The sequence below is a fragment of the Stegodyphus dumicola genome, chromosome 7 (assembly GCF_044657685.1).
Source record: "Stegodyphus dumicola isolate Sdum_Otavi_A_Nest chromosome 7, ASM4465768v1".
NCBI lineage: Eukaryota > Metazoa > Arthropoda > Arachnida > Araneae > Eresidae > Stegodyphus > Stegodyphus dumicola.
In genome coordinates, this window is record NC_140774.1 from 64780047 (window position 1) to 64796237 (window position 16191).

General features: G+C 32.4%; 1 protein-coding gene across 3 annotated transcripts in view; it reads left to right on the forward strand.

The window, feature by feature from the left end:
• The window catches only part of LOC118188575 (glutamate receptor ionotropic, NMDA 2C-like), a 938424-nt gene that overhangs the window by 444806 nt on the left and 477427 nt on the right, over window positions 1-16191 (forward strand). For all 3 annotated transcript variants that reach the window (XM_085820356.1, XM_085820357.1, XM_085820355.1), the window contains one exon: window positions 13264-13603. In XM_085820356.1, the coding sequence (XP_085676482.1) occupies window positions 13372-13603 (232 nt within the window). In that variant the 5' untranslated portion in view covers window positions 13264-13371. The remainder of the gene's footprint in view (window positions 1-13263; window positions 13604-16191) is intronic.

The following is a 16191-nucleotide window of genomic DNA, read 5'->3' on the forward strand; positions in this document are numbered from 1 at the left end:
TCAACGTTAGGGCATCAAGATATACTTCAAGCTTTAAATACAATATCTTTAAGTGATAGCACAGTAAAATGAAGAGTTGAAGAAATGGTAGACAACGCTGAAAATAAACCTATATGTATTATAAAAAATTCATTTCAATTATTACAGGTAAGAATGATTTGCTGATAATACACATACTTTATTTTGACGCAAACAGTACACTACAAGAAGAAACGCTATTAGCAATAGATTTTATTATAGTTACTAGAGGAATATTAGTATTTAATTCTGTAAAATTATACTTTACAAAAAATAATGTACCCCTCAATAATATTTTTGCCTGTGCTACTCATGGAGCACCATCAATGCTAGGCCGCTAAAAATTTAACTGTTAGTTAAATTAAATAAATCTCCACAACTTCATAATTTTCAAGAGTTGTTATATTTTTATTGAACTTTTTAAAAATCTTCCCTTTTTTCTGTTTAATTGAGTATGAATTTAAAATTATAGACTAGATTATTTATTACTATTATCTCTCTCTCTCTTTCTCTCTCTCTATATATATACAGAAGCTAAATCTGAGCTGACGCGAAGGGAATAATTATGTATAATATGCATTTGAAAAGTTATGCAAATACATATTTTCAACACATACATCAAATCATCAAAAACAAAAGTACTTGAATGTGCTTGGGGAAGATATACAAGCAATACGCACTGAAAAAAAAATGTTTGCTAAAAAGCTAATTTTTAACTTTTAAAAATCAATTTGTTAACTGTAAACAATGAAAGTTATATTGAAAGTGCAAACACATGTAAATTATTTCACCAATACATTATTTTTAAAACCATGAAAGACCTGTAATACGTTTCCTTTTTCTTTATTGCCAGAAATAAGAACGTCAATGGGAAAAGAAAAAGTATTACTAACTGGTTTCCGTGTTCTGTCAGTATCATTTTAATGTTATTGAATCCGTATAAAAACATCGTTTCCTAAAACTTAAGGTCGTAAAGCTATTACCAATGCATGTTGTTGCCACTTGAAACTGGAAGCATAACGGAAAATTCCCGAACAGATCCCCAAAGGAAATTCAAGAACAACTGTGTACCATAAGAGGGTGTTTCAAGTTATGTTCTTGCATATCAGAACAAAAACACAGTTGCGTTTCACAGCATGTCCTCAGATATACTTTGTATTGAATGAAACACTTACATGACGATAACCTTCCAATTTTATTGTTACTGTTTATTGCTATCGTGTTATATGCAGCTTCACACTTTTTCACTTTAAATAAAAAGCTTCCTAAAAACGTACAAATGTAAATTCTTGCTTCAGTTTTGAGACAAAAATTATTCTGAAGCAGGAATAACTTCTACAGAGACTTCCTAGTTTTTTTTATTGTTAGTGTAGGATTACACTTTTTACTGCACCTTATTTCTGCAGTTTAAAATTAAAAGAATGTATAATTATGATTATTTGTTTTCTTCCATATTACATGCTTTCGTGGTATTATTTTAATCACGTTCGGCTAGCATCGGGAGGTTCGGAGTTCTAACACTGGTGTGTGCATTATTGATTTCTCACATGAAGTGCCAGAATGGTGCCAGAATTAACATATAGTGAATGATGCCTGTTCGTCACCACCTGAATTTGGATTTGACTGACAGGTCTTCTCTTTCCAAGTCGTCCTTTAACTTTGGGATGTAATTGGAAACATCTCCAGATAGCACTGCGAGGTCAGGAATCTGAAACCTGGTAAAGGCATTGCTGAATTTTCATCCGCCTTGCTTTAAAATAAATATAATATCTCTGCATAACTACTAAACAAACAGCTTGTATAATGTAATAAAAACCTACTACTGGTAGATTATAATTCTTTTAAAATGGAGAATAGGAAGTTTTCTGTCTCAAAAGAGGTAATTTAGAAGAATATAAAACAAAAACAACTTTTGTATTACCAAATGATATAAAAGTAAATTAGAGAATCTTGAATCAGAAAGCTTAGAGCAGAAAATGAAACAGAAAAGTTCACACTCATTCGCTTTATGATCCTAGCGTTACGTAATCTCAAGATGTAAATAAACTAACCAGATAACAACTAAATCCCAGCATTCGGGAAACACTGAATGTTCTTCGGATGTTAAGACAGTAATTACATCTAGACACTTTATTAGAATTACATCTAGAAAGAGACATTCTACCGGATGCTTTGTAAATCACCTTGTAAAAAGTGAAATTGCAAACACCAAACATACACGATCCAAGAATAGCTTGTACAATAAAGTTATTTAAAAGGTTTTACACAAAACGGAATGAAATTGCTCATTAACTGAACTTCATGAGGTAAAGTTTTAACATAATTTTCCTTTGATAAAGAGCTTTTGAACTTCGAAACTCAGAATTCTTCATATTTCTCAAATACAAATAAAAGATTTTAACCTGCATTTTAATTCTACTTAATTAACCACTTGCCACCTGAACAAGCTATGTTTTTCTATTTAAAACGAAATTTCTCGGTATCTTTTTTATTTTACTTGTTTACGTATTTGTATACAGCAAAATACTAATACGGTTTCTACTTAATTAGAAAGATGGCTTTGTTTGAAGTTTTCGGAGAAAACCTGGCTCAAATTTGCTTTATACTTGCAGTCAGCCTGTCAGTTATGATTCGAAATTGGGGCTAGCTCATCAGAGTCCGAGCAAAACGACCGCTGAGCACTGGTAATTCATCCTCGGAATAAATGCTTGCGAAATATCTATCGCATGGAAATTTCTGTTATTTTCTCCATGTGCAGAGTAAGTATTACCCTAGAAAGCCCTCCACGAATTCAGCTGTCAATTAACCATATATTCTTCCAGAGTTTTGCCATAACCCAAATCCTAATCTTGAAAGTAGGTTGAATTACCAGTTTTGAGCGATTTTAGCCACAGAATCAGCCCACATAATATTTACCTAGCCTTACGGACAGCGTTGCTCTCTGGATGAGCTGAATCTCTCTCCTGTGAACACGTAGCAATGAACTAATATGACTCAAACAGCATTCTGGATTTAAAGAGATCCGAGTTGCAAAAACCGAATAAAATGTTTTCAATCCTCCTAAAATAATGAAAAATGTTATCGTTTTAATTGGCAATCGGTTAAATTTCAAGATACTTGATGTGTTCTCGAAGTTCTTCAAAGTCTGCATTTAAAACGATTTCTAATAAATTTTCTTCTTAACAAATTGTTTCTTATCTAATTTTAATGCTCCAAATTTGTGTACAAATACTTTTATACTTTTAATTAAATATTTTTTAATTTAATCTTAGTTTCTTTTTAGCCCAGAAGGGCTATTAATTTCGTTTTGGTATTTCGCGTCGAAAACTTTAAATGTCCGTTTCCCTTTTCAAATTGTTGCCGCCAAATATTATTGCCCTTTGTTTTATTTAAAGAAATTAAATATTGAAGAAGCTTCATAAATGTATGTATTTTTCTGTCATTATGATAAAACAACGGTACTTAGAGCCATCAAATTTTGAATAACGTAATCCTCCACCGAATACAGGCATCTGGAAGCCCTAATTTGGAATTTGGAATTTGTTTTATTATCGATTTCATATTTTGTCAGATATTAATGGATTTTTGATTAACAAACTCAACGATTTCAAAGCGAGCAATGGCAGCACTGTGCGGATTTTTTTTTTTTTTTATCTCCAGCGCATAAAACTGTGTATCGGAAATTCTAAAGATGTGCTCATTTTAAAATTGTTTTGCGATATTGCTGTTGAATTGAATTTTATGGTTTAAGCCCGAAGAAAATGATATTTAATAAATAAAGGTAACACACCAGACGTTAAAAAACGCCCGTTGTGAGTAATATAAAATCTGAAAGTTTTCAGATTTTCTGTATTTTTGTATTTTACAGATTTTCTGTATTTGTTTTTCTGTATTTTACAATTTTTTACAATTATATTATTTATACAGTATATTTTTGATTGTAATTTTGCGCATACTATTTCTATATTTCGTTTAGAAGATTTTTGTTTTGATAATTATCTTAGAAATATAGAAGTATTTCGAGGAACTTTCATTGGCACTTTGCGTAACAAATTGCATATGAAAATTTGAACTATAGTGATACGAAAAATAGGAATTTTCTTTAATTTTTCCTCTTCAAAAATGTCCATAAACCTCATAGATTCAGTACATATTTTAATCAGTCATTTCTTCATTATGTATTTATACGTTGATTTCGAGATTTCATTAATTTCTTTCACATACATTTGATTTCCAAATTTAGACTCTAAAAACCATAGATCTTCCTTCGAGATTTTTTATTTGACTGTAATTTAAAAATTATTCGTAGAAATGTAGAAAGAGTGTTTATTGGAAGATTTCCTGCAGTGCTACTTTGGTAGATGGTTGCACGGATTTCTGGCGATTTACTTTGGCGCAATTGTTGGCGCGGTTTTAACAATGGTCAGCTATCTTGAAAAACGCTGATTTTACGTATTTTACCCATAGTAAAGTATTCGAAACTTTATAAAAAATAAATAGTGTTAAAAATAATGGATTAATTTTTTGTTGAAAACGTTGTTTTTTAAGATAGCAGACAAATCTAAATAAATATATTTACTACGAGTATAAAATAATAAAGTAAGGTTAAAATATTACTTTCATATAGCAATGAAATAGAATAAAAACACCGTTATAAAAACATTGCGCCAACGTTTAATTTGATTAAAATATTTCTTAAACTGAATATCAAATTAAAAACTATCATACCAACGTTTAAAAGAATTAAAATATTACGTAAATTCAAATAATTTAAAATAAGTAAATAAGAACGCTTCATACACTAGAGCTAAAATGACAGCAATTAGAATAAGTTTACTGCCGGTAAAAAGAGAGGAATGTCTAATAGTTTTTTTTTACCGTTATAGCGGTTATTTCTTCCACCGTGAACCACAATCCATATACGGCTGTTCTCAGAATCGGCTTTTTTAACGATCTTCATCTGTGATCCACATTTCTCACACTTCATTGAAGAAGCAATTAGCAAAGTTTCCTCCAAAAATTTAAAATAAATTTCCTCTGACCCTTGTAACAATTTATAAATAAATCTTTGATTAGGAAAGCCAGGTTGGCCAAAATAAGGTCTGAAAAGAAAATTCTTCTATTCCAATACCAATAACAACATTAATCTTTGAAAGCAACTTATTCGTTCCCTATGAAATTTAAGGAATTCGAAGAGATGAATAATAAAATTTTAAAATGGCGTGGTAATGCACAAATATTCATTAACCAATTAGGGAGCTGATTACAGCTCCTTAATGTACAAATATTCAGTAACCAATCAGGGAGCTGATTACATCACGCATAGAATTAAAATTATTTAAGAAATCATACATAATAAAATCATTTTTCAAAAAAAATGAAAATTTAAATTGTATTTTAATATTTAACAGCCATAAATAATAATTAAAACATTAGATTAAATGTTTAGATATTAAAACCGATTACTTTTAAAGCAAAGTTACGTCATTGATTACATCATCCACAACATAAAATTATATAAAATATCATAAACAATAAAATTTTTACTTCAAATAAAAACGCAAAATTAAACTGATTTTTATTATTTAGAAGCCATAAATAATATTTAAAACGCGGAAATTATGCATAATAAAACGCATTTTTTTTAAATAAAATAACAACAAAGTATCGGTTACCATAAATAAATTGTCCAGCAATGGGTTTACTGCAAGTCGTATCGCTCGGAAAAAAAAAATTCCGTAAATGAGACTAGTATTAATTTATAGTCTTGACTACCCGGTACTCAGACCGAATAATTTAGAAACATACAAGAATCACTAGCGAAAAGCTAAGTTTATTTCTTTTATGTTTTAGTTATCAAAATGAGCTGCTACTTCGAATAAAAGTTCCAATAGAATCAAAATTTAAAATCAAAATAATCACGAATAACTACTTGTTGCCTTTCAGGATAAAAGAAATATAAAAATGAATATTAACAAAAGAAAGTTAATTTTACAAAATAATTAATCACACACAAAAATATAAATTCTTGAATTTAAAAATAATTATTATTCGTGCAATAACCTGGAAACTACGAATTCACTGAAACGTAACATTAACAGTTAATATCTTTAACCTTTCCGTAAATGTTTTTGATGAGAGGCAAAACCGGAAACTAAAGCTGTTGTTGTTTTCCTTGCTATGCACTTAACAGTTAAAATTAAAACCATGATAGAATTCGACTTTGATGGAATATTTCTATACGTGGGTAAAGTATGAAAATTATGTTTGACTTCTTTTATTTCGACCGTTTATTTCGATATAGAAATATTTTAATAATAACGAGAAAAACCATCGTTTGTAAGAATCCAAGGGAAGAGGAAGAAAAATAGCTGAAGCAAGTGAAACGTTTAGATGTTACTTAAAATAACCTGTGATATTTGATGCCACTGTGAGAGTAAAAATAACTACGTCACGAAGAGCTTAGTCGCTAATGAGCACTGGAATTTAAATCACGTATTAAAATTAAAAGATTTCTGACGATTTTGCTTTACGTTGGCAGTTTTAAGAAGGCGGAACTCAGCAATTAAGAAAAGGTTTTTAAATTTTTTTAGGCTGGAATTATTCCCTTGATAGCTAATTTTTTTTTTTTTTTTTTTTTTTTTTTTTTTGTATTTCGGCTTTTCTTGCGAAATTCGGAATTTAAAATTTTTCTAATTAAGCTTATGTACGAAGCGTTTTTAAGATCACAAATATACATTTTTATAAATTTAAGTTTGTAGATATTCATTACATCTAGGGGTAATTATGACACTAGCAATGTATTATTTGTTAATGATATTAGCTAAAACCTACATTCCGTACAAAATAAATGAACGAAAAAATAAACTAAAAAAGAATCACTTTTACCAGGTTTAAAAATTCATATGTCGGACCTCAAAGAGGCAGCTCCAAACTTTAACTCTTGCAGAATTGAAATATAACAGACTGGGTGCTGAGTTATAAGACCACCAAATTTAGTTTCTTTAACATTCGATATAATCAGGGAAAAGGAAATGATTTTATACAACACGATGCTGTGGTTGCTGTGCAGGCTATGTGTTTTACTTACTGATAAAATGTCTCGAAATATTTCTAATTTTGAGACTTTTATGTGTTTGGAGCTTTTCATATAAATCTATAATAATCGACAATTATCTAGGACAATGATTTAAATTCTAATTCATTCGTTCTAAACCTTTATGAAAAAAGCATTTCCTAATTCATTACTTTAATTTTTTTCTTAGCCCCCACATCGAGCTGCGTGGTCAGTTTCCTTCTAAGAATGGTATCATTGTAAATATTTCTTTACTTTTTTTCCTTCCTTTATTCTTCTTCTGCTTTGTTTCTTTGCCCGCTGACTGCAGCAGTAAAAGGAAGTGCAGTTATGATCGTAAAGCACTCTGAAGGATTTGTTTCTAAATATAGTTTTTTAAGTTTTATCTCTTTTTTGCGTTTGACGTATTTTTTCTACCATCGTATACACGCAAAAACACTATTAATGAAAAATCTAATAACAAATAATAATAAACAAATAAACTCCGTAACTTTCTTGTTGAATCGTTGTTTGAGAGCAGAATATCAAATTTTATAAGATTAAAAAAAGCAACTTGAAAATTAGTTTTATTGAAAATACATGTAATTTTGGTAGAGTTCAGAAAAGAAAGCGAATTTTTCTCATTTAACTTTTTGTTTCTATTCTGAATTTGCCTACGAAGAAAGCAATGGTACGTAACTAACGTTTCCTAATTTCCTTTCTACCGTCTATCAGTTTTATTAAAGCCTTAATATTATGACATAGCTATTCAATTCCTTATTCATGTGCTTTTTATAATCTTATAAAACCTTTATTTCTTACATATCTTTTCACATATATTATGCTAGGAAGATGGTTATATATTGTCATAAAATTGCGTCAATGTCAGCTAAAACTTCTTTCAAACATTATATATATATATATATATATATACGTATATATTTATACCTTTTGTCATGTTGTAATGCAGAATGTTATACAGGCTGAATCTGAACAAGAGAGCAAAACTTTAGGGTGTGATAGAAGGCCGCTATATGAGCAATATTCATCATAGAAATGTATGGTCGGAACGCAAAGGAGAACCACTAAGTGACATTGTAAATAAATGGTATGGAAATGGTCGGTCTTCGAGCCCAACGGCATCCTTGTCTTCGAAACAACCACCTTACTCAATGTAAGCGATTGGTTGAATGCTTCATCTGTCAATAATATCCTTCCCTTGACAATTCTTACCGAAGTCATGAACATCATTAAAAATCTAAGTACAAAAAAAGCACCAGGTATTGATGGTATTTCAAACCGAGCCATTCGTGCATTACCAAAAAATATCATCTGTAAATTCATCGGAATCATCAACGCCTGCTTAAGTCGCTTTATTAATTCGCTTAATTCACCAACGCCTCCTATTTTCAACTCGAAGGAAAATGGCTAAGATCATCCTTACACCCAAACCTGGGAAATATCATATTCAACCTAATGGGTTCAGACCCATCAGTCTTCTACCTGGATTATGAAAAGTTTACGAAAGAGTCCCACTCAACAGACTGAAGCCCTATCTAAGTCTATCCCCCCCAGAGTAGTTTGGATTTCATGCAAGTCTTTCAAACGCGAAACAATTATTAAGAATCACAGAATTAACTGGAGCTGCTCTCCACTCCAAGCTCAATGTTGTCCTCCTGATGCTGGATGTGGCGAAAGCCTTCGATCGTGTCTGGTATAAAGGAATCATGGCAAATCTGATCGACCTTCATCTGCCAAGAGAAATTATTCTTGTGATTTTTTCATTTATAACTAAGCGCACTTTTCGCGTCGCTATGGGAGATGTACTTTTGCTTCTAAAATCGTCTATGCTGGCGCCCCGCAAGGCTCGGGAATCGGGCCCTTGCTTTATCTGTTTTATGCTCATGACTTCCCAAATATGGAAGTTCGCAAAAGTGCTCTGGCGTACTATGCAGACGACAATGCTTTGGCAGTGAAGTCTGCAGACGCTAACCATACAATCAAACAGCTACAGAAAATCGTTCCTCTTATCGAAACCTGACACATGAAATGGAAAGTCTGTATCAACGCCCAAAAATCGCAGCTTCTTCTTAACCGTCGTGGGAAAAATAATGTTCCAATTCGAAGGCAATAGACTCTGTTTAATGAAGAATTCCGCATGATACGAGATACCAAATATCTGGGTGTCATCCTGAACCAAACGTTTACATAGACCTCGAATATTAATCATATACGCAACAAATCCTTCAAAGTTATGAAGTGCTTATACCCCATGATTGGAAGATTTTACAAACTGGAGTTGGAAAACATGAAGCTTTCTTGTACTTCCATCTTACGCCCGATAATAACTTATGCATCCCCGCTGATGTGCAGCAACTGACAATAACATTCAAAACCTTCAGATTGTGCAAAATGAATATGTGTGTGTAATTACAAATGCACATTATTTTGTTCGTAACCATTTCCTTCACAGGGAACTAAAACTGGGATCAGTTAAGGATTACCTGCACAGAGACCAATGTGAAATTCTTTGATGGTGCAAGAGACTGTACTTATTCACAGCACTTTTGACTCTCACTACGACATCTTCAATGAGGATAAACATCTTCGACATTTCTCAGCCTTCATGATACAAAAGCATGAAAATTTAAATTTTCCAACTTAATTTACCATTTATTGCAGTATGATTGCAGTTATGAATTTACAGTTGTAAACTCCTGTGCTTTTGCTAATAGGATGCTCAAATCACGTGACCGTGGTTTCTACTAGTGGCTAGTATGAATTCTTAGTAGCTTCCCTTCGTTATCACATCAGCAAAAACTTTTAATGCTGCCTATATACATATGTAAATTTCATTTACTGCACTGATATTTTTCTCTTTTGATAATTATGCGTATTTATATTTGGAATCACCATTACTGTGGGAGAGACTATCACGTTTTGATTTAATTTTGTTTACTTCAATGTACAGTGACCAAGATCTACTCACCGCTGAATTCATTCCTCTATTCATAAAGATAATTTTTATTTTATTATTTATCTATTTTTGCCATGAAATAACTTTATTTTCAGTAGCGTCGCTCTGGAGTACGAGCCTATCTGAGGCCTGTTATTATCACACGTGAGTATTGATCACGCCTCTTTCCCGAACTAGCTTGTACTCTGAACCTATGCTTCAGCATTCGCCTACCTGATGCGCTCCATGAAGTACGATATTTCGAGAAACCCGGATCAAAACATGCAAAATTCGCGGCAAATTCATCAGAACTTGGAACGTGGTTCCAGCTGCATTTCTACCGTCGATTGCAGTTACACGAACTACGAAATTTTCAGGGCGATGGATTGGTTGAGGTGGTCCCATAGCTTGACCACTAAGATCGCCGAATCTCTCATGCTTGGACTTTATCCGTTTTGGTCATAGAAAAAGCCTAATCTTCGAGTCTCCCATTGAAACCAGTATGGATGTAGTGGTCAGGATAGCCTTTGTTGCCGGCGATATCCGGGAAATGCCTGATGTCTTCGTAAGTGTGCATCAATCCCCCCCTCTCCTGTCCGATACGTTTATAAGTATTGATCCTGCACATGTAGCTTGCAAGCTCCATGAAAAACAGAAACATGAACCTTCAACATTATCAACAAGATATTATATTCGTTTCAGCTGCTTATATGGCATATACTAGTCAGTAAAGTGACTGCCAGTGAAGCACCAACTGTCTGATGTAAATTGTGTTGTTTTTTCACCAGATCATAGAGCTAAGGTACATTATGGAACAGTGTTTTCCATAAAACACATAAATTATATCAATTTCTTGGGCGCAGGGAATAATTAATTTTAATAATAATATTTTCTGAAATATATAAAATGCATTTACGTTTCTATATTCGTACAAGCTCTTAATTTTTACAGTTGGACGAGAGAATTTAGGATTAATTTTTAATTTGATTTTCCGATATACCTTCAAAATAATTGAATCCTTTTCAATATTTTTTGTTCCCATCTACAAAATCTTCGAATCTTACAGTGTTATAACTTGTTTTCCGTTATATTTTTCACCCCAATAAAATCGAAACAAGTTTAGTATTAGCCGTATCTCTTTCAGATTTGCCGGTTCAATAAAGATTCATTAATATTTGAAATAACTCAATAAAAGGCTTCGGTGTTCCTTTTATAATAAAATAAAATTCAAGATATTTGATGATATATGAACAATACAATAATAATACAATCCATTGTCTACTTACATGAAAATATTAATTTGATCCGACAATAGGTGTGCAATTGATTTAGTAGCAAACAGTTTTACTTATTAATAGGAACTGAATGAAATATAAATATAGTGAGAAAGAAACGCCTACCGGTTTTTCAAATGAAATAACATAAGGGTCTCATTTTTATTCATGTTTAGCTTTATAGTTCAATGTACATCAGCATTAAGAAGAGAAATAAGAATTACGCTAATATCAAGTTCTGAAAATGAGATGCTTAAAATATTGTCCTCCTTGGTCAACAAACTGCTACAGTTGATCAGCAATCTTCACATAATATTTGGCAGCATTTTTCTCGGTACGATGGCTATCTCGCGTTAAATGGCAGTCTTTAGTTCAGGTAAGAAACGTGAGTGATCGACGTACAACTTCGATTTTAAGTAACGCTATGGGAAGAGGTCGCAAGCCAAAAGATCAAGTTGTAGGATCAAGTTCTTTTAGCTAGCATAAAATGTGAACAGATCTACCAAAGTATTAATTGCGAATTCTCGCACAGATTTAAAGATGAATATAACCAGACCAAGGTGTAAAAGATCCTTTTACTGAACACAGTGTAACTGAGAAACGTCACGGACTTATAAACACCGAACACTTGCGGTGAGAACTTAAAAGATACGCAGTACTAAATTTAAAGATAGGTGTAGTATAAAACTGCATAATTTAACTTTATCTAACAAGTTGACTCAGAACCCCACACTTGCAGAATAGTAATTCGGCGGCAAGAATATCTAGCCGATATTTAAGGTTGACAGCTGGAACAATTAGCAAAGTGCGCTTACAATAACGAAATAACGCTTTGTTAAACTTTTCGCTTCAACAGATTAAATACTTTCGTTCACCCTAAATGCTTGCAAATTACAATAATTATTAGTAAGAATAAATAAAATCCTACAAAGTTAAAGAATCGCCGCACGATACCTCTATGTCAGGCAACTAAAATATCCATAAAAATCCTCCTAAATACTTCTATATGATCCCTTGCAGTGTGGGCACTTGATCCATCCTGCTGAAACCACAGGTGAATTCGATTTGAGCGTTTTGTTCTAAATTCTGAAGCAAGAATTTCTGTAGCAGTGCAGTCTCTTTTATTTCTTGATCATCTTACCCAAAGAATACGAGAAGATCGTCCCAAATATTGTCACTTCCCACTATACTGTAACCCATAGTGAGTGTAGTAGACGCTTGTGAACTAATGAGAATTTCACTGATTGATTGCATGGAGGATGATATTTGGAAGATATTGTTTTTAGAACGTAATGTTGGTGAAGCTTTTATTTGTTTATCTATTTATTATTTGCAAATGGCGCAAATTATTCAGTATAGCTATAACATGAATTAAAAGTACTTCTTTCTACTTGCTTTTGTAGAGACATTAGAATATTTTGAAGCAGGAGTCGTTGAAAAATCAGCAATACTCTCGCCGGACTCGCAACTGGATCTCTCGAATAGGCGACGAGTGTGCTATCCTTACACCGCGAAGGAATGAAATACCTTATATACTCCTCCTTTTAAAGGGCGACAGGGGATTAGGGAACATAGTTGCCAAAATCCTGGTGGTGAAGAATCATCATCCACCACCTTTTAGTTGGAGCGACACTATAAAGTCATTAGTTTTTTATGCTAAAGACGTGAAAGAGGAGCAATGCGAAGGCCGAAACTAGAATCTGGATCTCTCCAATACGCGCCGAGTGTGCTACCCTTATACCGAGAAAGCATGCAAAAAGAAGGGTGAAAATACCATGAACCGTGTTATTTCATTTTTAAAACCATCAAAGTTTCCTTCACAATAAAAATAAGAAAAAATGTAACAAATACCTCCATATGATTTTTTTAATTTCTAATATTTCACTAGATTTTTCAAAAGGCTGTTTAATAATTTAATAATAATATTTTAGCAAATAATGAATTGTCTTTATCTATTCTAGATTTTTGAAACGAGCTGCAGATACCACTTAACGGAGCGGCTGAACATGTTGATATCAATACTCGAACCCACTCATCATTACAGAATAAAACCATAAACTGACCTCAGCATGGCCTGGCCTCTTAAGAGCATTTTACTGGCAGCTTTTTTATTGGCAAATGTCAGTTCTCTCAAGAGTAGGACAAGCGTTTTCAGGGGCAGAGAAGATGTTGTTACTCCGAGCGATATAGAACCTAAGCAGGTTATTCGATTTGGTGCTATTTTGCCGAAAACGTCATTAATTACAGTTGCCAGACAGATGAACAAGAAGATTACAGATTCCGTAGAGCAACTAACAAAAGGTTAGTAACAAAATTTTATTTTGCCTCTTTAGTTTGTATTCATAAAAATATTTGTTCATAATTAATCCTTCAGTTGCTGCGAATACATAACTAAAAATCGATATATATTAAGTTATCAATAAATTCCATAATATGATTTCGAAACATTCTTCACTGTGTCTCTGATACGACAATTATATGTTCCTACATTAAATATGTGGTGTCAACTTGTGTATATACATTCGGTATTAATGATGCAGGCTTTGAAATTGAAATAATGCGTAGTCATGTCTCTTATTTTGTTCTAGGCCTTTGAAAAATACTTCATGAAATCAATTCTTCTCCCTTTTAATGCAAGCTTTTTCTCGTTTATTGGGCAATTTTGATACGCAGCTCTCTTTTATTGCGAAACTTTGATAAATTATTGATTTAAGCTTTTTCTTTTACTTTTGTTGCATGTTTTTCTCCAAAGTTCTGCTTAATGAAAGGTCTTATAACTTCTTTTTAGCAATTTATGTTTATTCTTGTCAGAACATTTTGGGACTTTTAAGGTATGTACTCATTATTTTCGGACATTTATTCTTTTGCAAATTGGTATTTTTAAAATTTGATGTAAAAAATTATATAAATATTCAGTGAAACAAATAATTTTGTTGAAATGCTTTCCATTTATTTTTGAAATTATATCGGATAAAAGAATCTATTTTACTTCGAAGTCTTAAAATTATTGAGCTCATCTTATACTTCGCCATGATATTTTGTCCGAGGACTAAGCGGAGTGAAATCTACAAAACATTTCTAATGTCAGAAATCTCCAGTGCTAAAAATTAAAAACCGCAAGGCAAGGAAAAATTAAGAATTCTATTCTTCGACGCATCAGATTTATATTAACCTTCTTATTTATTGCTTTTTTTAGTTTATATAGGGTAATGTTACATAAGCCGTACCAAGAAAGAAAAAATAGATACCAATAAAGTAGGATCTGTGAAAAAAGAAAATTTATGTGTGGTAATAAAATCATCTGGTATCGTTGCTGATATGTATTACAGTAAAATTCAATACAACCTAGTCTCTTGGAAAAATTAATAAATTTATGAGCATGAACAATAAGACTTAGATAGCCAGTATTCTAACTAGTATCAGGTAAAGTTTAATTCATACTACATTTAAAATTGAACAATTTTAACAAAACTTTCTTTTTCTCACTTAATTTGCTTCAACAATTAATTACAACAATGATAACAAAGATACTTTTTCATTTTATTGTCAACTTCAGTACATTAGTCTTGCACCCATCCTTTGCATTTCAGGAACTGAATAATATTTACTTCTCGGTCTTCTTCAGAAACATTAAAGGGAGGCGAGCAATATTGTTGAACTAGTGGGTAACTCGTTTTGCTGGAAGAGGCGCAGCTGGCGTGTTGTTACGCCTAATATTAAGAAGGTACGGCTTAAGCGGGGGTACGATTTTCGCAATTTTACCCTATTATTTCCGCTTTCGCATTTAAGTTTACTGAATTCAATGAAACATATTACAAATCAAGAAACTGCATATTCAGCTCTTTTGTGCATTTTATATGTATTAGAATTATCGCATCCCAAAATAAACTCCAATTTTTAAGTAGTCGCTTAGAAAGTCTGAAGTGAATTTAAATAAAGATGGAATTCATTCTCTCATTACTTAATAATGAATTTGTGTACAGCTTAATCCACAGACGTTAAAACATAAATTTATGCTTATCGATAAATTAGGCACATAACTACTTTATTAGTCTGTTAAGAAGAAATTTAATGGAATTTTATGAAATATTTTATTAGATTTAGTACCTGTTTCAGCTTTGGTGATACTCTTTGTTGGTGATACTTTTCAGCTTTGGTGATACTCTTTGTTGGTTGTTTTGGTGATACTCTTATGCAGTAAGTGGAAATTTTATATTCATGATTTGATCCCCATTTTCTTACTTGCTTTGCGTTTTCAACATGCAACGACAAGACACAGGCTGAGTGATTAAGTCGCTGAACACTGGTATTTCGGCCCAAGTTTCGAATCACGCAAAAGGGATGGCTGCATCTGCCGTTTCGTAGTTTTGTCCATCTGTAACGTGTATACAAGCCATTCTTTCTTAGACTTTCCGTATTCCTCACCAGAATGCAAATTAATTGGCTGTGCATATAAGCTGAGGTGTTTTGATGTTGAGAGTTACTGACACGAGCGCTACGTGGTTAAATTCTGCTACCTCTAGTTATGTTGCTATGTTGGCTATGTTGGCTTTGCAGCTATGTTGGCTTTGCAGCTATGTTGGCTTTGCGTTTTCTCGCCACCGATACTTTAATCTGAAGCGCCGGTAATTTATTGAGACAGCTTATGGTTTTATTTAACTGTGTAGTCTTAGATTGTGTATCAACGGTTAATTTCAGTTTTCATATATTAATCTGCATTTCCATGAGTTATGGTTATTTGTAGCCGTTGCCAAGTCGGGATTTCATGTTTAAAATTTTTTAAGCCTTCGTAAGACTTTTCTTGCTCTCTCAGACATAGCGGTAATTCGCTACATGTCTGTTAGAGTTATAGAACTTAAGTAGCAGTATTAGCTCAAGTATAACCTTAC